Here is a 27021-nt window from a genome sequence, read left to right on the forward strand (position 1 = left end):
TTTTGTTGCGCTGACAGAGGAAACTATCGCACCGTCGCCAAATTAATAACCGTCTCCAGATTCGTCCAAAAGATTGAAGCTGGCAGCTGCGCTGCCGTGAGGAAGCTTTTCATTTGTCAGCGCCGAGATTAAACATCAGTCCTGTTTTAGTTTTTGAAGAATAAAGTTCAGTCTGTGTGTCTGTGTAGGATAAAGTTCAATCTAGGACTTTGAATTTTTCAAAATAAAGCTTTGCCTGTTCTTTTTTTTTTTTTTTTTTTTTTTTTTTTTTTTTTTTTTTTTTTTTATGAAACTCCCTCAGATTCATTTTATGAGGACTAAAAGTTGCTCTTCTACTTTCTCTGGATCTGTTTTTGGAAAATGAAACTAGTTCTGCTTTGGTTTCGAGAGCATAAAGGGAATTCTTCTTCTTTCAGACAACAGAGCTCTTTTTTGTAGAAAAGCTTTTCTTGTGTCGTTGTTGAGAAAACGTTCTCTCCGAACCAGATCTGGGGTTTTTTGTTTTTTTTTGGAAGCTGGCTCTCCTTCAACCCTTTCAGTATAAAAGTCTCCTGGGTTTAGTTTTTGAAAAATAAAGCGTGTTCTCCTTCTGATTTTGGATTAAAAAAAAAAAGAAAAGGATAATTTGGGTTGTGCTTTTGAAGAAGAGAGCTGTGTTTCTGATAAATTAAGAGTCTCTGCTTTGCTGCTGCGAGGTTAATGCCGAGTGTCTCTGGTTCTTCGTGGTCTGGTTGTGTTTATTACAAGCTGATGACACTAATCTCAGACTCCCTCGTCTCTCTGAGAGGCTCCACGGGGGGAGGAGGGAGGGAAGAGAGAGGAGGGGGGGGGGGTCTCCAAGTTCAAAACGGTTTAATTTCAACCGGAGGGAGCGAGTTGAGGAAGTGGGCCAGACTCGGGTCAGCAGCTATTTTCCTTGTTTTCCTCACCTGGCTTTGATAGAGAATCTGAAACAACCTCGAAGCTGCTCTACTAAAAACTCCCAGACCTGGTTTCACCTCCTCTGGAAGTCGTCTCTCCGCCGTCATCCGTGGTATAATCCCACAGAGGTGTATTTAGCTGCTTCATTTTCACAGCTGCATATTGTTTTGTAATTATGTACCACATATCCAAATTAGTGTGCGACGAAAAAGACTTTCACTCACCTGAGACATCCGTAATTATTTGATGATGTGAATGTGGTGTTATGGATGTAACAGAAAATTAAAACCGGTGAACAGAGGATAACGTTCGGCAACTCCGAAGCAGACGGGACGAACGGCTGTCGAGATATTCGAAGGACGAACAAAGAAATAATACAGACGGAGGTTTCTTACGTTAAACAACCCCGTGATGTTTTTTAAATCATGTAAAAGCCCATAATTTAACAGAGCAGCTGAAATCCTACATCAGGCAAGAATGGGACAACATTTCACTTTCAAAACTCCAGCAACTGGTCTCCTAAGTTACCTTTTATTATTTTTATTTTTTACAGTGTTGTGGAAACAACACAATTTCTCAGTTTCAACATTGGACATGTTCCCTTTTGGTCTATTTTTAATGAAATGTTGGTTCACATGATTTTTAAATCATCACGTGCTGGTTTTTTTTGTTTTTTTTCACATTTTACACATCGTCCCAACTTTTTATGAAACAGGGTCGTACATAGAATAGATACGGAAACCTGCTGCTATAAACTGAAGACTGTTTCACCCTTAACTTCCTGTTTTAAAAATAACTTCCCATTACAGAAGTGATAACGTCACTTTACTGACCCCTACAGGTAGAGCGTGACTTTTATCATCTGAACTTGTGTTGATCAGAGGAGGACAGATGTGTTGATGCTTTGACGGACCGAGCGAATTGAATCTCTGCGTTTTGTCTCAGAAACCCACCGGGTCGGTCGGATGGACGACAGCACCTGGTTGCTAGGCAACATCAATCAGACGGGCTACTTCCGCGTGAACTACGACCTCTCGAACTGGAAACTGCTAATTCAGCAGCTCCACAGCAACCCGCAGGTAAAGCCGTCCATCCGTCTCTTTTTCTCGTTTTATTCCCTCTCGTTTTTCACTTCCCGTTCGTCTTGTTTGTCTCAGATCATCTCCGTCGGAAACAGGGCGGGGCTTATCGACGACACCTTCAACCTGGCCAGGTGAGTGTCCTCTGGACTGCGTGGCTGCAGCTCGCCGATCGCTGGCGGGTTGATTCATTAAAACGGAGGAAAGAGGCCGAGTGCAGCCGGGCCGATTGATTGTTTGATGGCGTCAGCTGAATGTTCGGGAGGTTTATAGAGTATCTGAGACCTCCACCTCCCACATCCATGAATTTTGAGCCCGAAGCCTCCCGTCCTCTAGAGCCGTCGGCGTCCATTAAAACAACTTTTCAAAATGTACTCGGAAAAAAAAAATGCTTATTCAGTTGTTTGCATCGGCGGCAAAAGTATTTCAAATGAACCGGAGCAGCAGGCTAACGTCGTTGTAGTTCGGCCCTGAAGCTATGTGTGACTTTTATTTTGAAATTCCCGAACCACCTTCTTGTTTTTGTTTCTACGTCTTCAGAGAGTAGAATCAAATCCTCTGATCAGTTATAAGTGTAAAAGTACAGAAGTATTACCACTAAAATGTACTTTTTCTACCCAACACGTCTCCTGTGACGGATGTTTTACGATGTTCGACATCGTTTTTTGAGCGGTGCTTTTATATTTAGCGGCGCTGGACATGCTGCTGGTGTGTTTCTGAACGGGGTCGAAGCCGAGGCCAGAAAATGTCCCCCATAGACGGTTTTGACAAGAAGTCCTATCGGAGTCGTCCTCGCTCCGGCATTCAGAGAAACTCGCAAACAAGAAGTCGGTGATGAACGTGAGATCGGCCGCCTCAGAGAGAGAGAGAGGAGGCGGCGGCCGAGCGAGTCGTTCCTCATCCTGATGTTTGCAGCCTGAAGCCTTTTGAGCTCTGTAACCAAAATCTAGTGTGACACCGGCCCTATAACTCAATATACCCCCCCCATCCCCACCACCACCACCACCACCACCACCTCTCTCAGCCATCTGTCCTCTGTCATGTTGAATGAGCTGCTGCCAGATACAACAGTGCTGTGTGTGTGTGTGTGTGTGTGTGTGTGTGTGTGTGTGTGTGTGTGTGTGTGTGTGTGTGAGGTTTCCGTCTGCACGTAAGAAAGGAGTACGGTCTTACTTTTAACATGCATCCGTCGCCATGGTAACGCCACCACAACCACGTCACAAGAAAGGAAGTTGTCAGACCCAAGTTCACTGCGTTTAATATACGGAAGGTAGATCAAGAAGTTTGGTGTCTGCTCCTGTTGCGCGTGAACTGTGCGAAGCAACAACCTTCACGAGGAAGTGTTCGGAGCGCCGTGTTCACGTGAACGCCGGTCACGTGAACATTTCCTGATTTCAACCGTGGACCTGAAACTGGAGCAGAGAAACATCAGATTTTTGGGGAACAAAAAATCTTTTCGACAGGTGTTCCTGAGCCCGTGCAGCGATTTCCACAACAGAATCATAAAGCAGTGCTGCAGGGCTCCGAGAAAACATCTTGGGACGGCGATGAAGCGACGTGTTCTGAGTGACGGTCACGTTTTGAAGAGGGGGCGGAGCTTCACTGTCCGAAACTGAAGAAGGCGTCAGGTCAGGAAACACCCCCAACCGACGTTGGCGGTGGTTGTGTCACCGTGAATTCGTCCCCCAGAGTCAGACTGTCAACACTGAGTTCCACCGGGACCTTCTGAGGTTCTGTTCTGGTTCTGGATTCTTTATCTGCTTCGTAGTCTTCAGGTCCGTCTGGGTTTTGTGCTTCCTCAACTCTTGTTGTCTTGTCTTGTTTCACTTCCTGTCCTTTGTACGATTATTGGCCCCGCCCCCCTGATTAGTTTCACCTGTCCCTCGTTGTCCTTCCCTCCCTGCTGTATTTAGTCTGTGAGCTCTTCTTCTTCCCTCTTTTTGTCAGTTTGTTTCAGTTTCCTGATCCGTTGCTGCGTCTTTTGAAACCCAGAGAACACAAACCAGCTGAACTGTGGCGCCATGGCAACGGGCTTCTCCAAACGTTGACGATTTTATGTTCCTCATAAATTTGACCCAAAAATCGGATGTTTCACCCCCTTTTACCGACATCTGTAAATCGTCTCGTTAAGTCTCATCTTCATCATCGCGCTCTCGTGTAAAAAAAAAAAGGCTTGAGATGAGTTTCCTGTTTGTTTGAGGGGAAACTGCTGGCTCCGGCTCGTTTTAAGTGACGCAAAATACATCTTATTAACGAAGCTGTTAGTTCAGCGTTTTTTTCTGAACGCTGATCTTTCGATTGATTTCACTTCGCAAATTAATCGCAGGAATTAATTTGAGTCGTGCTGAATCTTCTTCTGCTCGCAGTTCAATTGAGGAAACCCCCGAGTGATCCATACAGCGCTAAATGCTGATTGGTGGGAGCGGGACTGTGTGTGTGTGTGTGTGTGTGTGCGTGCGTGTGTGTGTGTGCGTGCGTGTGTTTGCGTGTGTGCGTGCGTGTGTGTGTGTGTGTGCGCGTGTGTGTGTGTGCGCGTGTGTGTGTGTGTGTGTGTGTGTGTGTGAAGCTAGTTTAGTGTAAAGCTGTAATAAATGGCCGTGTCTTGGTGAATGTATGCTTAAACAGTGATGGATGTCGCCTCTCTTTTTCCGTGTGTGTGTGTGTGTGTGTGTGTGTGTGTGTGTGTGTGTGTGTGTGTGTGTGTGTGTGACCACAGCGCTCCCTCGTTAGCTCTCCACTGAGGCTTGCTAATGGCTAATGGACAAACAATTAACTGGCCCTCAACGATGTTAACGAGTTAATGAGCTCATTAAGACGACAATACTGGGACACACACACACACACACTCTCACACACACACACACTCACACACACACACACACACACACACACACACACTCTCACACACACACACACTCACACACACACACACACACACACACACACTCTCGAAGTCTGTAACGGAAAAAAAAATTGTAAACTGAAAATCTATAATTTTCTCACTTCCCCATTTTTCTGCGATCAGAGGGAACGAGACCAAAAATGTAAATCCCTGCCAGCGTTTCCTGAGGCTGCGTGTCGGACAGAGGAGACGACGTTCTGATGATTTAAGCAGTTTCAGAGCCTCAAACATCGAAGAGGCTGAGGGAGGAAAGGTTTTTCTTTTTTTTCTTTTTGAGGTTGCCGCATTACGAGAAAGTCCTGAGATCGATAAAAAAGAAAAGGTTTCATCCTCTGCGGTGGAGCTCTTATTAAGATTATTGACATGTGGACCGGCAGCAGCACGACAGGACTGAAACCAGACCATAATAATAATAATAATAATGAGTAAAACTTTGATTCATTCTGTTCTCTAAAGTTCAAATAGTAAATAATAAATGTTGTAAAATCAATTGTACATGCAGTCAGTTGAGTTTTTAGTCATTTTCATTCCTGGTTCACAACTCAAACTACTTTGCATTCAAAACTAAAAAGCTGAAATCACCAGAAAATGACTTTAATAAAACTTGAATTAAAGTATCTGACATTTACTATACTTAAAAGTATTTTTTAATACTTTTATTTTTAATCTCCTCATCCCAAAATGTTTCATTCTTTCAAAGGTTGTTTGATTATTCCATATTTTTAAAGTTTATATTTTCTGTATCTGAAAGTTTTTTTTTTAAGTATTTTCAACTTTTTGTAGTTTTTAGTTGATTTTCAATGATAGTTTTCAGGAGTTGGTTTAAAGTTAACTGAAGCATATAAATTGGGACTTTTCGTGTGTATTAATAATCGAATACTCCTTATAATACTAAGTTTAGCTGACATTGGAGATGTCCGTGAACACAAACACACAAAAAAAAGTCCTTTTAAACGCCGTATAAAGTTGATGTGTCTTGATATTTATTTCGTGGTCTTATTGATGGATCACATGTAAACAGATGGAGTGAAGAGTGATGCCTGTGTGTCTGAAAAAGGTGATCTGGAGTGACAGGAGATGGATGATGTTCGAAAAGACGAGATAAACAAGGAACTCTCGTGGCCCGGCCTCTGTTGCCATGGTGACGGTCGCCGTCTCCCCTCCCGCCTCGTACGTCGAGTCCCGTCGGTGTTTTTTTTTTTCTTTTTTAGAAACAGGGAAGTTCTTCCCACGAGCCGGATGGATTATGGTAATGTCCCCGAGGCCAGGTGCATGATGGGAATGGAGATGAACGTCGCAGAGGCCGGTCGGGTTTGGATGCGAGGCAGATTATGGAAATACGACGCGTTTCCAGTTTTTTTTCCTTCTTATCTGGAGCAGATTAAGTTTTCCGCCTCGTCTGGTGTCTGAAAATGTAAGAAGAAAAAAACATTCAGAAAAAGACAATCCCGGTAATAGAACATCAAATCCCTTCACCTCTGGTCCGCACATACGCGTCATTCACTTTGATTGACAGCTCCTCGGTAAAGGTCACCGTTCTGCCTTCGGTCGGCGGGAAGTCATAAAATGTCTCCACCAGACTTTTCCCTCGCCGAGCATCAATAATTAGAATAAAACCAATAAAAACGAATATCACCTCTTCTGTCCTCGACCGCCCACCCCGTGTCTCATTAATATTCATGAGGAATGGGCGGGGCTAAAGGTCGGCACAGGAAGCAGATGAGCAACCTCTTCCTCCTCCTCCCCCTCCTCACCCGGAAACATCATGAATGTTAATGATTGCTCGTTAATATTCACGAGGCCGTTGGATGTAACCCAGGCTGCTAAATATCTCCGCTGGCATTTAGAGGCCAAAGTTTTTCTTAATGTGTTGCTACTGTGGTTTATTCACACACACACACACACACACACACACACACACACACACACACACACACACACACACACACACACGCACACAAACAAGAGAAACTAAGGGTTAAAGATCAGATCTACATCTACATTAGGACCACTGGTGTGTGTTGGATTTTCAAAATAAGACGATGTAACTTTTAAGAAACAATAACAGAATCTTTGTCCCACAAATGAGAAATGTATAATTTTGAAGCAATTAAAAAAAGAAAGTATCGTAACTTGATTAAAAACACTAATAGCTATTAGACGCTGACTTTTCTTGATTTTCTGTTTGTTTGCTTTACATTTTTATCTAAAAGTTTCCCACATTAGTTGTTTGAAGCCACTTTTTCAAACTTATATAACAAAAACACTGACTTGCAAAATAGAGACAAAATAAAATGATTTTTATAGTTTCAATAAAGCCTGATTTTAGTGGCTGAATTGGATCATTTCTTCCATGTTTTGGTTATTTTAGGAATATATGGACTTCAGTCTCCCGTGTACAGAAACAACATCTCTTTGTTTTCCTATTTTAGAATCCATTTACTTAAAATTTGGGGATAATTGACCTTTTCCACCCGCCCATCTTTTCCTTCCCTTCCCCGTCTCCCTCTCAGGGCCGGCTACCTCCCCCAGGGCATCCCCTTGCAGCTGATTGGCTACTTGCCGGAGGAGACGTCCTTCCTCCCGTGGCACGCCGCCAGCCGGGCGCTCTACCAGCTGGACAAACTGCTGGACCGCAGCGACGAGTACCGACTGTTCAGCGTAAACGACCGTCTCGATCAATCAACCCGCTAACGGCACGTTAAACTGTCACCTGGGCGTTGTTATCGACGTGTGTGTGTGTGTGTGTGTGTGTGTGTGTGTGTGTGTGTGTGTGTGTGTGTGTGTGTGTGTGTGTGTGTGTCAACAGGACTACGTGCTGAAGCAGGTCGCGTCGCGGTACCATCAGATGGGTTGGCCGACCAACGGACCCGGAGCCGAGGCCAACGTGCTGCAAGCGTCCTACCAGACCGAGTACGAAAACACACACACACACACACACACACACACACACACACACACAAACACACACACACACACACACACACACACACACACACTCCTGTTGTCGCACAAATAACGCACAATCTACACACTTGCAGAGCAGTCAATCAATCTCGTTTAACACCTGTTCACTTCCAGAACAGACGGTCTGTGACGGTAATACAGAAAACAAAAGGCTTCATCGGCTTTCAAAATAAAAGCTTTTATTAGCTGTTTGATAATAATTCAACACAGACTATTTTAATGATGGAACCACGTTTCCTGTAAAACCTTCGTCACTTCCTGTTGTCTCCAGTGTGTTCACCCGATGACCTCGCTACCTGACTTTTGCAAAAAACATTTGCGTTTACATTTTTGCAATTTATTCTCAAAGGTTCAATTTTTTTTTTTAGCAAGAAGCTCTTTTCGTAACTGGACGAGAAGTTAGCGTCGTAGGCTACATGTATGAATCAGCGTGTCCACTTTTGAGTGGGTCCAGAGAAAAATATCAAAATTACATCCTGGATGTCGGCTACATCTCCATCCAGTATAAAAATAGGTCAAAGGTGTATTTAAGCCTAGCTTAGCTCAAAAGTTTGACGGCAAGAATAACCGCTGATCTTCACCGAAAGTGAAAAATTACGTGAACTTTTTTCTTTTAATCATTTCGGACGAAGCTCAGACTCAGAAACCTTGTCAGAAGTCACCGAATCCGGCAGTTTGTTTAAAAAGCAAAAATCAAAAACGTTGCTAAGCTAGGCTAAATAAGAACCAGACCAATTTCCGCACTACAAATAAAAAGTGATATCCGCCGTCCAGGCTGCAGGTTATTGCTCATAAATCATCTGTCTGAGTATGTTTGTGTCTCTTCAGGGAGCTGCAGAGGGAGCTCATCATGTTAGCGTGTAGCTTCGGGAACAAACAGTGCCACCGTCAGGCCGTCGCCTACATCTCCGACTGGATCTCCAGCAACAAGAACAGGTACGAACACACACACACACACACACACACACACACACACACACACACACACACACAGCATTTATACGCTTATTGTTTGCACGACCAAGCGTTTCATTTAACGAGGGCTGTCATTAGTGGCCGAAGACAACCAAGCGTATATAAGTGGATGTCACGAGTGTGTGTGCGGCCAAAATAAAGGGGTTAATTTTAGATGTGATTGCAATGAGCAAAAAAAAAAAGTCATTGAAAAGACACCATTAGAGGCAAATTAGCCTCGGGGCGACGCAAATTGATGCAGAAGAATACCTCTGAAAGTTGGAAATGAATTAAATTGAGTGAAAAATTAACACATATCTCAGGGCCTCAGGAATTATACTTCATAAATATACAAAAGAAAAAAAAAAGACAAGAGAAGGGAAAGACGCTGGAGGGAAGCAACAGACTTATGGTGATTTCTCACTTCAGTCCAGAGACTGTTTATAAGGTTGAAGCCAAAATTTGCCTTAAAGTGCAGTACCACTGATGGCCAGTAGGGCTCCAATAGACTCCCATTGAAAAAGCATCAAGTTCTCTCCTCAAATAGAAAGTGTGTGTATGTTTGGGGCAATCTGGCTTGATTGACAGGCCTGTGGTGCAGTCAGGTTTCCTGTATAGGTAGGCGGGGCTTACTGCCAGTTAGATCCACCCCTTCGACCAAATATGGTCACTTCTGGTTCCAAAAGAAATACCAAGATGGTTGCGGGCAAAATTCAGAACTGGAATTCACAAACTGATGGGTGACATCACGGTGGGTTGACACCTGATTGGTGCGTCCATTGCTAGGTAACGTTTGTTCATTTGGCAATTTCCCTGTTTAAGAAAAATAAAAACAAACTTTCAAACAAAATTAGCTTAATTTTCTGAATGAACGCTGTTAAAAATTTGAAGAATTAAGTACAGAATATATTATATTTAACAAAGTGTTGGAACAAGTAGTGAAGAAAGTGTTTTTTCCCAAATTGTTGTGAAACTTAAGGAGAACTTTAGAGGAAAAATTGAGAATTTAAAGGGTTGAAACCAGATTTTCTTTTCTGCACAACAATTTGAATATAAAGCAAAATTTCAGGAGAAATATGTTCCAAATGAGCCCAAAATCAGCGTTTGTTTATTTGTATGGATGTTGGGAGATAAAAGAAAAAAAAATAATATAATGTTATAATCCATTTCTAAGATTTGAAGTCTGGCGCCATGTTTCCACGCTGAGATACAGCAGCACAAATTCACGTTTCAAATGTTTCCCGTTTTAAAGGTAAAAGATTCGGCGGACGGCGTCTCTCCCTACGATTGATCCATTCGGGGTTTTTTCATTCCTCCTTTCTTCTCCAAAAAGAAATGTTGTTATTTATCTCGTGTGCTGCCGGCTCGTCGTCTCTCTCCGGGTCCTTAACGAGATCTGCGAAATTAGATTTTCAAAGAGCAAATTAAATAGAAACAGATGCCAGCGTTGCGTACGGGACAGCAGGGAGCCGACGATAAGAGGCATGCTTCAATTAAAATAAGAAAAAATTAAAACCATAAATTAAACACTTTCAGACTCCATCGGGCAGAAAGTTATGAATGGATCGCTGGCTTTTCTCAAAGTTCACCATCAACAGCTGAAATACTTCAGGACTCTCAGTTCGACCTTTTTCCATCATCTGCTTCTCAGTCTGTTTTTTTAAGTTGAGTTGTTTACAGAGTGAGTAGCGAGGGAACCGTTCACATGACAACCATCTGGCTCCGGGGTTTTTTCACAAGTGACCTTTTTTTTTTTTTACATTTGAGAGGCAATTTGGAACTTTTTCATCATCAGTGATGGAAAAAGTGACAGAATTTCATGCTTTGTCGGATGATTTCAAATCCCATCTGAACACCGAAATCCTCCAATAAGTTCAGTCTTCCCAGCAGAGAAAGTTCTTCACAATAAAGAAAGATTAAAAAAAAAAAAAGTGTGTCAGTCTCCGTTAAACATGTTCAAAAACAGAGCGAGCCGACCTGCATTCAAAGCGTGTCAGAAACCACCTGCTGAAATGTGACTCCTGGCAGTAAAATAATCCTGTCCAGAACAATGAGAGTATAATTACTGCAGCGAGCGGCTTCACATCCCTCCTGGAATATCAATCACATCCCGCTGGTAGTTTTTTTGTTGAAAATCAGCCGTCTAAATAGCTCAGAAAAAAGGATCTATTTTTGAATGTAGCTTCGTTAGTCTGCAGCCGTGGACGGATTAACCTGGGAGGTGGCGGTGGTGGGTAGTGGTGGGGGGAAGGGGTGCAGGGACAATAAACTGCTGCATCCCCATTAACCCCCCATCCATTTACTTCCACTCCCTGAGCATTCATTGTGTTTCAGGATTTCTACGCTGGGATGTGTTGCGATTGAGTGCAAATCACTTTTCAGGAATATGAGAAAAGCTTTTTCAGTTTTCAGTTGGAATTAAATATCTCATGAAGGATTTCCATGACATTTTTCGAATGTCAGGTTTTGACACGAGCTGCAACATCCAGAGCTGAAAAGTGAAGCCAAACATTGGAAGTGCATTAAAAACTTGCAGTTCTTCGAAGGGCCACTTGAGGCTCTAAAAGTATTAATTAGTCAAGACAGAACTTTATGAATCCTGAAAGAAATTCTCGTGCCTGAGGTTACGAAAAAAAAAGCAGCAACCAAAAGTGACGTCACCCGTCAGTCGGTGAACGGCCGTTACGAGTTCGGATTCTGTCCGTCATCATCTTTCTAGTTCGGAGCGGTTTGGAACAGGAAGTGACCATGTTTGGATGAGCTGGGGGAGGAGCCAGCGGTGGATCTGACCGATCTGATCGGAAACCTGACGATACTACGTCCCGCCCACCGATAGCTGTAACCTGACTGCACCACAGGCCTGTCAATCAAACAGACACGCCCCCAAAAACAGGTCTTCTTGAATCTTCTTTTCTAATGAATGAGGGATTATTTTCAGATGGACCTCCAGAAAACTAATAAGAAGGAGTGACTTTAGCTAACAACACCGAGATAACTGATGGACACATTTTATTCACTTTGGATTTGATGAGAGAAGTTGAATGGGAGTCTATGGAGCCGGAGGCTTTTTGGAGCCGACCTCTAGTGGCACTCGCTGGTATTGCAGCTGAAGACACTTCTGGATCGAAACCATTTTTCAGACCTGAAGCTACGAACACTTTTATAAACAGTTTTATATTTAAGAAGGAAGAACTGCAAACTTACAACAAGATAAAAACACAGTACAGATAAATAGTAGAAGTCAAATATTTAACCTCAATGAGCTGCTGAGAAAAATGGCCTTGAAAACTGTTTGCTGCAACATTTATTATCCCAGCTGTTTAAAAAAAAAAAAAAGATACATTTTGCTTTCTGCAGTTATTTTCTATTTCTACACAACCATCCCATTATTTCATGCCTCGATGAGTTCAGTCTTTGTAGTGAATCCTAATCTGCAAGAAGCAAACCGCTCAAATCACTTCATTAAATACGTCATAAACACGTGATGTGTATCTGTAACGAGCTTTATTAAAAACACATTAAACTGCCGATCAGTCGTCAGTGAAACGACCGAGCTCGGGCTCAAAATGTTTAATCAGCGGAGACATTTGCCAGAAAATTCAAGAGTTACATTTCAGACGGACGGCAAGACATACGGACGGGACAGATGGCGGAGACGAATGTTTGCCGTCAAAGTGGGACTTCGTCTCGGTGGAAGAATGAGAAGGAGGCGACAGATATTTCAGGGAAAAAGACTTTAAGGACATAAAAACACCATCCGCAGACTGTTAACACACACACACACACACACTTGAAGCGCGTCTGTGTGTGTGTGTGTGTGTGTGTGTGTGTGTGTGTGTGTGTGTGTGTGTGTGTTAATGGGATGTGAGCCATCTGGAGGTTTTTCCAGAGATCACGCTACATTAAATGTTATTTTCATAAGAAGTAACGACGACGTACAATCGATAAAATAGTAATAGTGGCGGCGGTCGGAGTCGTAGCGGAACATACTCAATGTCATACATGATGAATAAACCCGGCGGTGGATTTTTTTACATCATGTTATCTGGTTAAACACACCTCGTAACACACACACACACACACACACACACACACACACACACACACACACACACTCCAGTGCACTGGCAGATGTCGCTCGAGAAGGACTTTTAATGCCACAGTCAGCAGCAAGGTGGAAGTTAGCCAGTGTGTGTGTGTGTGTGTGTGTGTGTGTGTGTGTGTGTGTGTGTGTGTGTGTGTGTGTGTGTGTGAGAGAACTGGAGGTTGCTCTTAAGTGGAGCATCTCTAAAATGATTTCCCAGGTCGGTGAATGATGTAATTGTCCCTGCATCACTCACTCTGCGCACACACACACACACACACACACACACACACACACACACACACACACATATTAAACACACACAAATTATGTAAACACACACTCACACTCCCGCGGTGTTATAGTTCAGTATATAATGTCTGCTGCCAGCTGAGCTCACTGTATGGCGATGAAAGCTTTTAGTTTTGGTTTACTGACAATTGAGGTCAAGTACACACACACACACACACAAGCACACACACACACACACACACACACACACACACACACACACACACACACATTATCGTGTGAAGGTAATAGTCACCTTTTTGCTTTGCTGATGATTCAGGCCAGTAACCAGCTGGGTCAAGAAGTGTGTGTGTGTGTGTGTGTGTGTGTGTGTGTGTGTGTGTGTGTGTGTGTGTGTGTGTGTGTGTGTGTGTGTGTCAGTGCTGTAATGTTATACATCATTTCCCGTTAACGACAGCTGTACGATTTTTTTTTTTATAGAACTTAACGTTTAAATTGTAAATAAGGTGTAACTTTATGCCATAATTAAGGAGCGGGGCCGCTTTGAGTGACAGGTGGGTGTCGTCATGGCGCTGGTTTCCCCCTCATGCACCACCTCTTTGCCCAATTTTCTGGATCGGCCGGGAGTCGTCGGGCCGGGAGTCATCGGGCCGGGAGTCATCGGGCCGGGAGTCGTCGGGCCACGATCCTCCCAGAAACCGAGCGTGCGACGGTTACTTTTAGTAACTCCGGGTTCTATGAAAACACTCATTTTTCTTTTAACACACGTGAATTCAAAGTCGCTCGCTGTGTTTTGAAGTTAATTGGAAAACAGCATGTGTGCAAAAACTGTTAGTTTAGTTCGGCACTTTTAATGGAGTTCACTAATGAAATCAGAACTTCCCTGAGCGAGTCTTCGTTAATCCCGCGGACGTGTTTTATGAGGAGCTTTTTAGTTTTATTACCGACTCTGGTCCACTCACGTCTGCCTTTTTTTTTTTCTCCGTTGCTCTTCAGTCCAATCAAATACCAACTAACATCACTAAAACACGCTCTTACTTTTTCTGCGTTAGAAAAACGTCTTCCGTCGTCGGCAGATTGATTTTAAATCCCGTCTGACGGATTGATATTTTCGTCCGTTCGCAGGATTCCTCCGAACATCCGAGACATCGTCTACTGCACCGGGGTGAGTCTGATGGACGAGGACGTCTGGGAGTTCATCTGGATGAAGTTTCACTCGTCCAACGCCGTCTCCGAGAAGAAGATCCTGCTGGAGGCTCTGACCTGCTCGGACAACACCTTCCTGCTCAACAGGTACGGACGCCGTCTCCGTTTACGTCTCTCGGCTCTTTAAAATGGATTATTTTTTATTATCTAACTATGCAAACACACAAAAAGAAGCCTTCAAATGAGCCAGAAAAAAAGCTTTTAAAAATATCTTGCTAAAGACTCACAGATCAATACCATCGACCTGAACATGGACTCAGAGGTCACTGTTTAATGTTTTCTTCCCCTCTTGGTTCATTTAAGGATCATCTGCGGTGGACGCTGCGTCTTTTTCTCGAAGCCCACATTTACTACGTGTTTTGATAAACTTGTTTTTTTTACCAACGAGGCAGCTGCAGACTTTGTTTATACCCGAAGGACTACAAAAATGAATAAATCCATGCGGCTGCAGATCAGGGGCCAAATCCTCCGAGTCCAACGCTAAAATACCTTGAAAACATGATTATGCATAAAGTGAAACACATGAGCAGGTTACTATAACAGGATTTAGGCAAAGAGGTGCCCTGAATGCAACACCACCGATAACTGTCTTCAGTTTCATGAATGAAAGTAAGACTCAAACTATTTTCTGGTCCTGAAGGTGGACGTAGACAAATGTTCTTCCCGGGAGGTAGAAACATGGCCGTCGGACGTCGTGCCAAGCAGGTGTGATTAATTGAACGTAGCGCCGCTGGAAGCTGTTCACTCAGCGCATCCATCACCATCACAAAGACGTCGTCAAAGTCGCCAGAAAGAAAACAAAAGCGTGGAAGTTTCTTTTTGAGGCATTTTGAAGGCAAAGTCTCTGTATTAATGCGAGAGATTTTCTGTCTGTTTGTCCCTCAAGCAGTTCGACAACCGTTCGTTCGATCTACTTCAAACTCGCCGGGCGCGTCGCTGATGGTCCGACGTTTTGCACTGGCGAGTTTGGCACGATTTGGACGCACGACACGTTCGCTATGAATAAATCTTCATAGAAAGGCGACCGCAAACCGCTTTGTCCGACTGTGTGGGCGGAGTCCCAAAAAGTTTTATGAATTTAAAACATTTTTCTGCTCCCAACAGTTTACATTTTTTAAGGTCATACAGTCATCAGATGGATATTTTTGCACTCTGAATTGTGTTATTTGTATTTTTGCTCAAGATTTGCGTGCAGAATTTGCTTCACTTCCAAATAAATCTGCCCCCCAGTGGTCACGTCCTTCATTGCATCTCACGTTTACGGTTTGCAGACATAAAAGAATATTTAGCATTTATTTGAAGTCGTTTTTTCATCGTTCTACAAAGTGCAGCATTCACGCTCGGTTTTTGCTCTGGTTTGGTCTCCACCACCTCCTGAGGGGAAATATCTGCTTCTTTGGTGAACTGAAAAAAACTTGCGAAAATGTTTACGCTTTGGCTTCAACATCTGCTGAGATTTAGCGCCACCTGCTGTTTAACAACTCCTCCGTCCTTCCCAGAACAGAAATGATTTTGATTTTATTTTTTGCCAGTTTGCCGTGCGTTGTGTTTAGCGCTGGGTGGGTAGACTACGTTGGCGTTTTGCCAAAATCTTGTGTGAAAATAAAAATAAATAGCTGTCTGCCTCCTGTGGAATTAAGATTAATGAGACTCTGAGACGGAGCCAAAAAAAAAAGAAAAGCAAAGTCATGAGCCGTAAAACCAAAACAGTGAAGTAATAACCATTAAAACTCCACATCAGGTTCTTTATGAGCTCTCCTATATCACACGTCATGTTTTGTTTCACCGCTAACATGAAATATTGACGGGTGCAGCTTTAAAACTGGACTGTCTCGAGGCATGGCTGCTTCATTATGCTCAAATCTATTTTAATTGATGTTTCAGAGTCCTTAAATGCAGCGTGAGGACCGGTCCGTGATCTCAGCTGCATTTCCACGTGATAATAACAAAAAAAACCTTCAAAATAAAGATGTCTGCAGCTGCATGTGATGGATTCTTTCGTAGCAAAGTTTCAAGTCTGTCCACTTACAGAAAAAGGAAGATTGCAAATAAAAAAAGGTGCAGTAAAAAAGAATTGGCCCGGAGGCCACTGGTGTGTGTGTGTGTGTGTGTGTGTGTGTTACTAATGCGAGTATTTCATCAGGCGCTAACTGCTGCCATTTGTCGTTGAGAAAAATAGCAAATATGGATTTCAAAACTACAAGGTGTGTGTTTGTGTGCGTTTTTGTAACGTTATGGGGACGTCCTCGCGGGGACCAAAGCTCGGTCCTAACGAGGCTAAACGTCGTGTAAGATGAAGGTTAAAGTTCGTGTTCGGCCGTCAACAATGAATGGAAGTCAATGTCAGGCCCTCACAAGGATAGCTAATCAAGTAGTGTGTGTGTGTGTGTGTGTGTGTCAACTATCGATTTTCCAGCCACAGTAAACTGTTCTGCAATCACAGAGGTAGTACCGCATGTTCAGATAGCAGCTATCATGCACACACACACACGCACACACACACACACACACACACACACACACACACACACACACACACACACCTAAAAACCCACTGCACAGGAAAAAGCACCCTGATTGGTCACACAGGAAATGGTTTCAGCACAGAGGGATTGTGGAAAAAGAGAGAGAAAATTGATTTTGGGGTATAATGAAAAGACGGTAGCTACAAACACACACACACACACACACACACACACACACACACACACACACACGCACGCACACACACACACACACACACACACACACACACACACACACTCAAGGAAAGGAAACAGAAAGTGAAGACACAGAATGGCTGAACATCACTTTTTTTGTCCGTCTCTTTGTTTCGCTCCGTCTCACTTTCTCACAACAGAAAAAACATGCTCAGTTTAACGTGTTTACACGAGCGAGCGATCGCTTTGTGTGATCATCGTCGGTTTTCTCCGCAAATCCCCTGGAAACCAGCTCCTTCAGTCCTTCAGTCGCCCCCGACGACAGCCGGGAGTAATCCGATTACTGTACCTGGTGTGAAGTGTTTCGGTGGGTTGGACAGAAACAGCCTCCAGCAGGACTCCCGACAACAGGACTTACAAAATGTCAGCCGCCGACAGACAGCTTGACCTTTTTCGTGGCTGGATTAAATATGCAGATATGCAGCTGGTGTCTGAAGACAAAGAGCTCCAAATTAAAACAAAAAAAATGTCTCAGCAGGTTGACAGCTTTGAATCGTCCTCTTGTTATTTGTCTCGTTCTTATTCTTTCTTTTATTCATTTAAGAATCAGTTAAATAAATTACTTTCATTCTGAAATATTAACATCATTATTGTCCCTCATGTTTCATGCTGATGCATATTTCTTCAGAGCAACATTTGATCAGAAGTTGCCATAGCAACCGCAAAAGCAATATGATATTTCAGCACATTAACAGCATTTTATTAGCTTCGTAACATTTTGAACTATTTCCATGGATAAGATGAAACTTTTACCGGGCTGCTAATAACTATATTATTATATATAGATGTGTGTTTATAAAAGGTTATAATAAGTGCTTTTATAAAAGTAAATCACAGGTTAATATTTTAGCATTGCTAACTTCTCTTACACATTTTAAAGTACCTTAATGTATTTAACGGTAAACAGGTTAGTATTATTTGTGACCGTGCTAACCTGAGTAAAACGTTTCAGCTGTGACTCACAGCATCCAACCACGGCTCCTGTTCCACTCTATCAACGGAAAACAAAACTATCGTTTGCGGTTAATTAATGTTTTTCTTTCAGATCCCAACAACCTCGTTCGACCTCCGGTCATTTTCCATCAGCTGTTTGCTGACGACGTCGTCGTCTCTGTGTCTCCTCAGGCTGCTGAACCTGTCGCTGACCTCCGACCTCGTCCCGGAGCAGGACGTGATCGACGTCATCATCCACGTGGGCAGAAATCCGCAGGGTCGAAACCTGGCCTGGAAGTACTTCAGAGAAAAGTGGGACGTCCTGAACGCGCGGTGAGCAGACGCCGTCGGCCATTTTGTGCCGTCGGCCATTTTGTGCCGTCGGAAGTCGTTGAAGTTGAAGGAAAGACCGTCGACGACCTCGAAACACTAACGTCCCTCTCGCTCGTCTCCCGTTCAGATACGGCGAGACGTTGTTCATGAACTCAAAACTCATCGGCGGAGTCACAGAGTTCCTCAACACGGAACGAGAACTCAATGAGGTGAAACAAAAACACACACACACGCACACACACACACACACACACACACACACACACACACACACACGCACACACACACACACACACGCACACACACACACACACACACACACACACACACACACACACACAAGCATTATTGAGGTCGGCACAGATTTCCACATAAGTAGTCGATTCGAAATTGAATCGTCGCCCGTTAACATTTTACTTTTCCGTTTTCCTTTTCCGTTGCCTCGGTTACTGGATCAATATTTCCAAATCTATTGTTGATTATTCAACAACAACAAAAATTGCAGCTTGATTAGTGAGATAAATCACTCGTCTCCTTAATTATTTCACAGCTGGTGCTCATAGAAATTAAATGAAAGCAGAAGTAAAAAAAACAACAAAAAAAATGTTTGAAAGCGTCTCTTCGTGTTTTGTGATTAATGTGTTTTATGCGATCTGTACGACCCCACGTTGGCATGGCAACCAATACCGGCCTCAATCTCAATGAAACCAAAATCACGAAGTAAAAAATAAAAAAGGGACCATAAAAAACACCACAAATGAAAAGAGCGACGTGGAAAGAGTGTCTTTGGGTGACTCAGCGAGTCGAGGGGAAAAAAGACAGAGACAGAAAATAGAAAAGTGACCTTGAAGAAGAAGAAGAAGAAGAAGAAGAAGAAGAAGAAGAAGAAGAAGAAGAAGAAGGGAGTAAGATGGAGGAGTGGAAAAGCAGCTGAGGGGTGCAGTGCTAACGATATGAACTGGAGTTGATGGGATGGATTTTTCCTCCTGCGCTCTACTGAATCTGTCAAACTCTGAACAACCATAAGTTTCCTTTCGGCCCTTAACTTGAAAAAAATAAAATCAAATTCAAATGAATTCTCCTTCTTTCAACAAAGTTTCTGTGTGGACCGAAACATTTTTTAAATAAAAACTCAACCTCACCTCAGCTGCTGGAAACTTACCACTAAATAACCTTTAAAAACAGCATCTCGCTTTGCTAACTGCACTTTTCATTGCTGAATGTTTCACTTTTAATTATGAGCCTTTGAAACGAAGCGTCTCTTTAATGAACAACTTTTAGAAAGACAGTCTTAGTTTTAATAACTATATTTTTTTGCAGCAATATTTATCCTTCGCTGTCATTTTAAAAAAAAACTGCAAATGGCCGATATTTTGTGGACGCTCCTTTTAATTAGTGTGACCAGCTGTCTTCTTTGCTGATTCAGCATAAATTATTTTTTATTTTTTGTACTTTCTTTGCTGTGTTGATTGGAAACATCAAGTCTTTATGCAGGTGCACTTTTTGAGACATAATCTGGAAGCCCCGACCTCGACCTCGACCCGACACCTCTGAGATGAACTGGTGAACTCCACTCATCGCACAACATCGCTGTCAGATTTAGCTAATTAACCTAATTAGTGAAGTAAACCTTGTGAGGGCAAAAAACCCAAACCATGAGGGAAGGTCGAAAGTCTGGCGGAAAAAACATTCGAGTTGGAGCCTTTTATTGCAACAGATTAATGCGCGAATACTCATTTAAGGCTAGTTTAGACCGAAGATTTGAAATTGCGACGACTGAAATAGTCGCAGATCTTAAGTGTGCGACGTGTGAAACCATAGCAACCAGACGGGACGGGTGGAACTTTCCCATCTTATGTTTTTAACTGCCAGTTTGTTTTTTTGGTTTTTCGTTCTTCTGATCGTCAGTTATTTGCGATACTTCGCATGTCTAGTTGTGATTTTTGTTTGTTTGTTCGACGAGTCGGTTCCTCGTCTGATGAGCAGAATAAAAACACGTAGCTTCTTGCGTTTCTACGACGCGGCTACAACTTCTCCTGCGATGGTTTTTTTTAAGACAGTTGAAAACTTTTGGTTCGAACTGGCCTTCATAAGATGTTTGGAGAACATGTGGCGGTGGACTTTGTGTCGATTTACGCTTCGTAAACGAGGTTCTTGTGTCTCGATGGATCGTCGCCGGTCAGTTCGACTGTCTGAAAACAGAAACGAGCCGTCTGCTAGCAGCATCGGTGATTAACGAACCCGCTGATTCTTTCAAACCTTTCTTATTCGGAGGCGTAAAGAACTCGTGGTGACGCTCCGTTTCTTTTCTGAAGGGTTTCACTATTTCTAATGACTTTTTCTGTCATCTCCCCTTTATTTCCTCCTTCATTTCCCGTCTTCCCCGTCGCCGTTTCCTTCTCTTTGTTTCCTCAGTTGAAGGAGTTCATCCAGTCCAGCAGCGTGGGGGGGGGGGCCCGCCATGCCGCGGGCGCTGGAGATCGTGGAGGGCAACGTCCGCTGGCACCGCCTCCACCGGCGCCACTTCTACCAGTGGCTACGCAAACCTCCGAGCGCCGTCTTCGGCTAACGCCACGCGTCGGCCGAGCTAGCTGGAGTGAAGCGACTGCCGACTGACTGCTAAGCTAACGCTAACGCACTGCTAGCCGACAGACGCAGTCAGACGGAGAATGAAAAAACTGACGAGGACCGAAAAACCGGCTCGACTGCTTCTTCAGATCGTTTCTTTACCGTTTTTTGTTTTGGTTTTTTTAAACAAATTTAACTTCAAAGTTTTAAAATTTCCAGTGGATTATTTTGTTGTTTCCTAAACGTGTGGCTGATGTGGTTTAACTGGTTTAACTGGTTTAACTGGTTTAACTGTGCTGTGAAAATGTGAAGACAAATTTAGACGAGTAAAAGCTGCGAGCTAGCTAGCAGTTAGTTATTGCTAGCCAGCCGTTAGCCTCAAACCTGCAGAAGGAAACATCTGCTGTTAGCTGAAGTTTTAGAAACAGCGAGCAAGATTTGACCAGAAACTTTACAAACGTTTAACGTTAAATTTCTTCTTTTTTTTTGGTGTTGCACTGCAAAATCTAAAAAGAATTATTAACAAGAAACTTTTAAAAAAAAAAGTCGTGAAAAAAACATGACTTGTTATTGATTATGAAGATGACAGCTGGAGGTGGGTCCGTTTCCATGGTGACCTGGAATGAGTTTTCTACTCTTTAATAAAACTTACTGACACACCGGCAACTCTTCCGTAAATCGACGTAAACGGACCAGTTTAAAATCTCCCCACCGAAGCGCATGAATCTGGCAGCAACAGGCGCCGTCTTCAAAACAATTCAACATATTTTCACGTCTTAACTGGCTGATTAAAAGATGAAATTTCAGCACTTAAATCGATCCAATTCCAAATTCTCCGCTCGCCGGAGACGCAGACGAGTTCAAACTGGACCTTCCCGTTTTCACGACATCAAACCAGCCAATGGTAAAAAGCCGATTTTCCAGCATGTGGATCACTGAACAGAGCTTTGATTAACACGACGTGGACTCGGTGTCCTCTGATCACAGCTCTCGTTCAGACTCATTAACTCCCCCACAACCGCTTCAAATTGAGCAGCTTTGTTGTTGTTGGTTTTTTTTGTTTTTTTTATTTTAATGATCAAAATCTCCAGCGGTTTGGAAAATATCAGCTGGGTTTTTGGAGGCAGCTTTAGTCGAAGGCTCCGCTTCAGAAATCTTACTTTGAATATAAGAGCTCATAATAACTTCAGATTTTTTTTTTTTGCTCCAAACCACATGTGGAGGGATAATCGCTCACAGAGGAGCTGTGATGTTGTGGTTGTGTTTCTTTTGTTTCTGCTTTAACAAGGAGAGCTGGGAAAACGTCTGAGGGAGATCTTGGAAGTGAAAAAGCACATAAAAGGCTTGAGGGGATCAAACAAAAGGTAAAATAGAGACTGAATTTGACAGGATTTAGAATTTGCTAGAATTAAGAAACTTGAAATAGACGTTTGACAGCCCACTCATGAATTTAACATGAAAGTTACACTCCCGTGAGCCATAAAACGATGTCTTCATCTATAAAATTGACCCGATATGAAAATAAATGAACAAATGATTGTTGGAAGTGCAGCATAAAGCTCCACTGATGAAGACAAACGTCAAAGCAAATCGTGTCAGAAATCACTTCTATATTTTTATTCACTTATTTTTTTTAGTTGTATAATAAATCAGGATTGCAGAGAAATATCAAAGATTACATATTTTGGGTCACTGTGTCATTTGGCGTGAGCGTAAACAAAGCATGGAAACCAAAAATATTCAATCTGAGGGCGCTGCGATTCCAATTTAATTGAATAAATTTGACAGCACAAAGTAAATATTTTGCATTTATTAATGGTAAAATATATATCAGAAATTAAACCTATCAGTAAGAAAAAATAGAGAATAATTGAGTTTATGTTAATTCACCCCGTCCTGCAGCTGCTGAGGTCGAGTTCAACCTGATTTTAAACAAAGTCTTTTAACTGTTTGTTAACTTATAATGAAATGGTTAATGGCTTCAATTTAAGACATTTGCACCATTAAATGTACGAGCATAAATCAATTTGTTTATGTCCATTAAAATGAATAACATTTAATACAAAATTAAAATAAAACCAATTTTAAATTAGCAAATTTGGTTTTAATGTCAACTTACTAAGAATATATTGGTACATTTTTCCAACACCCACAATTTCAGTTCACAAGCGAACCAGATTTCAGATTTGATATATAACCATTTGTACTAAAGTTAGGATGCACAAATCCAAAGATTTTATCTTGGAAGTTATCTAAATTATAGAAATTTCCTGTGATTTTGGTTCTGTTTAAAAAGAAAAAAACTGCAAAATGAGGTTAATTGTAATATTAATCGTTTGCCTAAACTCCGCCCACTTTAAATATGACAGCCAATGAACTTGCTGCTCGCTAAAACCCCTGATAAACACCGGCTGAATTCCTTAGCGGGACTTAATGAAGTCAGGGAACTGACCGACGTATGAGAATCTGGGAATCGAGACGAGTCCGATAAAAACTGACGGTGTTTCGACTGATAGCTATCTTCCAAATTATAACCAAATAAAACCCAAACGGTTCTCGGTAGTTTCACAAAGCACAAAACCAGAAGGTTGTTGGACGAAGCACATCAGCCGCAGCTGTTGGACAAAATCAAATCTCTGGACAAATTAATGAGTGGACTCGAAATAAAGGACGGTAAAACAGCTGATGTGGCCTCAAGAAATCATGTTTAGTGTCGTTGTATGCAGATGATGTGGCTTTCTGAAACGAGATTTGTTTTTCCGTTGACGAGTCGAAGCTCGTGGTCTCGTGGACTTCTGCAGCGTTTTCAAAAAGCACGATGGACAAAACTCTGCTGGATCTAAACGGAACGAAAATGGACCTCGCGAGACTTTGAATTTTTACGACGGATTCGCCGACGGACATTTTTAGTTTGCACGAGTTCGGCGGTCAGACGGGATTTTACCGGACAGCTTGGTGGATTTTTAAAGTGCAACGGTTGGAAAAAAAACAAACCAAAAAAAAGGACTGTTTTTAAGGGAGTTTCCAGGATTAACGACGAAATGGATTCAAAAAAAGACGTGATGGATTCTGCAGATAATTAGGATTTTTCCGATCGGCGCGGATTGAACAGCGTAACGGACGGGCGGATTTAACAGCACAAAGGATTTACCAGGGTACGGATGTCTGCCCCCCCCCCCCCCCAAACCAACTTCCCCCGCAGAGTTTTAAATTTAAATGTCTGAAACTGTGGCGTCTGAGCTCGACACAAAAAACAAAAAAACAAAAAAAAATACCCCTTGAAATCTTCAGAGTTGTGACTTTTAAAAGAGTTTTTGGAAAAAAGTCCGGAGCGCCGAACTTCCTTCCGACCGAACGGACTTTTTTGGGGAAAGTTGTTCCTCTTCTGTTAGATCCAGCTTTGATGTTAATAATTGAGCCATACAAGAATTAATGGGCCTGCCTGCTTCTATACACTGTGTGTCCAGTGATGTGTGTGTGTGTGTGTGTGTGTGTGTGTGTGTGTGTGTGTGTGTGTGTGTGTGTGTGTGTGTGTGTGTGATGAAGATATAATGACGAAGAAATCAGCGGTGGTGATTATAAAATGATGATGATGATGATGATAATGATGATTACGATCGGGGGGCTGAAGACGATCTAATGACGATAATTGTTGATGTGAAAAAAACAAAAATAGCTTAATTAGTATTATTATAATTATTATGCTAATGATTCAGTGCATTTTGAACCTTTTACCGTCCAGTCAGGGAAATTTGGTTTACAGACGTAAAGCACATAACAACCCCCCCACCCCCCCTCACCCCTCCCCCTCCACATGTACAATAAACACTGTTAATGATTCAGACGTAATATTTAAAATTAAAAAATGTGGGTATTCGGAGGTTGTTGGTGAAAAACGGCGATTAAGATCGTAAACGGTGGCGGCGACGATTACGGCTCGGCACCAAACTGTGACGACTTTAAATCCTACTTCCTGTTTACACTGCTTCGGTTCTCTTGTGTTTTCTGATTGGACGATATTAAAAAAAAAAAAAAAAAAAAAATGGTTAACCTTGTCTGTTTATGTCCAATAGTTGGCGTCAAATTAAAGGAGATGTAGTGATTTAGCTGCACCATAAAGAAGACGATATAATAATATTTTTGCTTTGTGTGCAGTTTTCTTTCCTTCACAGTTCCTCGTTAAACCGACATTATTTGTGTGCTATCATAGTGAGAGAACGACTTTTAATGCCGTCCTCTTTACAATTTAACATCGCTGCTGAAAAACACGACGCCTGTTTTTTGGGGTTTTGTTGGCGTGTCAGCTGTGATGTGTTCGTCGCCCCCTGCTGAGGTTTCAACTCGCCAGCTGCTGCCGACATCTGCAGACGGCGACAAAGTCGTCCAGAGGAACCGGGACTGTTTCTGACAAACCCTCCCAGGACCTCCTTCTTCTGACTCCATCATTAAAACCGGAGTCACTTTGATGTTTGGATTTCGTAGTAAAAGTTTTGGTTCCGGTTGTGTGTGTGTGTGTGTGTGTGTGTGTGTGTGTGTGTGTGTGTGTGTGTGTGTGTGTGTGTGTGTGTGTGTGTGTGTGTGCGCGTGCGTGTGTGTGTGCGCGTCGAGAAACGCGACGCTGTTGATGGTCGTCGGGTTTCCATGGAAACAGCGTGAATGTCAGGTGGCCCGCTTTTTTTACGAAATATGTCACGAGAAATCGCAGCAGCTGAAGAAGAAGAAGAAGAAGAGCGAGCCGAGTGTGAGGATTCAAACCGGCAACCCCGCAGAGCCATGACAGCACCGTGTGTGTGTGTGTGTGTGTGTGTGTGTGTGTGTGTGTGTGTGTGTGTGTGTGTGTGTGTGTGTGTGTGTGTCCCCAACGTGTCTCTCAGCTTCATCCGCTGTGATGAATGACTCCACTGTTTTTCCGACAGCGTCATGGGAAATCACACTGTGGATACAGTGTGTGTGTGTGTGTGTGTGTGTGTGTGTGTGTGTGTGTGTGTGTGTGTGTGTGCGCACGCGCTTGTATTGCTAACCTTGCGAGGACATAGATCTGTTTGTGTCGACTTGAGTTCCTTTAATGGACAAAAAACACAAGTGTTTATGATGTAAATCATTAAGTGTGTTGAGGTCACAATAAATCTACAGGAAATGAATGCAAGTCAATGTGATGTCCACAGGTGTGTGTGTGTGTGTGTGTGTGTGTGTGTGTGTGTGTGTGTGTGTGTGTGTGTGTGTGAGTAATGGGACTCTGAAACATTGTGACAGAGAGAGACGGAGACAGAAGAGTCCTCTGGTCTTTTATGAATGGAAGGACAGTCGGCCCGTTTACTACAGAACCAAACTGAACCTGTCGGGGAAGAGCTGGAGGATGAGGATGAGGAGGGAGGAAGGATACAGGAGAGGGCTCGAGGATGAACATGAGGAGTCAAACCGAAACGTTTCATTCTTGATTGAAGTTACATTAAAGACGTTTTAGTGAAAGTCTGATGAGGAAACAGTGGAAGGAAGCGATGAAAGGAAAGAGAACGGAGGGAGGAAGGAAGGAAGGAAGGAAGGAAGGAAGGAAGGAAGCAAGAGGGAGGTAAAACTAACGAGAGGACAGATGTAAAGACAGAAAACGGGGGAATGAAGTGAAGAAGAGGGCGGAGACGAAGGCTGAGGAGGAAGAGGAGGAGGCGGAGCTACGGCAGCGTTGTGTAGGACGTTATTATTCTAAATGTCTTCTGTCTTTTCAGAGGAATCCCATTTTAGATAACACACAGTTTAATGGAGGACAGGAAGACAGAGGGCAAGAGACGGGGAAAAGTGTAATTCATTTTCTGATAACAAGCATAATCCCCGGTTGCCGCAGTAACGGCCTGACTACAGTTAGTGGAGTTGGTTGTTTTCGTTCACACTAAAATAATGAAAGTGTTCTCCGTGACTGCTGAGCTGCAGTATTGGATCGTAAATATTCAACTCCGACTTCATCCTGTATTATTGAATCATGTTCGACTTTAATAGGAATATTTATTTAAAGCTGCAGCGTCGCAGTTCAGAGCGCTAACGAGGCTACGGGGAGTTTACCGTTTGAGTCGGGAGACAAAAGGACACTTTTAATTTGGTAAAACTAAA

General features: G+C 42.8%; 1 protein-coding gene across 1 annotated transcript; it reads left to right on the forward strand.

Moving 5' to 3' along the window:
• Positions 1–1838: 1838 nt before the first annotated feature.
• Positions 1839–25056, forward strand: LOC138213287 (thyrotropin-releasing hormone-degrading ectoenzyme-like; the record flags this gene model as incomplete). Its single annotated transcript, XM_069174310.1, is given in 10 exon segments — positions 1839–2000; positions 2079–2134; positions 7416–7563; positions 7712–7815; positions 8698–8805; positions 14285–14452; positions 18211–18351; positions 18479–18560; positions 20767–20801; positions 20803–25056. Coding segments are annotated over 10 exon segments (1122 nt in total), but the record flags the coding sequence as incomplete, so codon positions are not given.
• Positions 25057–27021: the final 1965 nt, after the last annotated feature.

This window comes from Embiotoca jacksoni, unplaced genomic scaffold, assembly GCF_022577435.1.
Source record: "Embiotoca jacksoni isolate LCO1_2020_lvr unplaced genomic scaffold, fEmbJac1.0.p SCAF_102, whole genome shotgun sequence".
Lineage (NCBI taxonomy): Eukaryota > Metazoa > Chordata > Actinopteri > Embiotocidae > Embiotoca > Embiotoca jacksoni.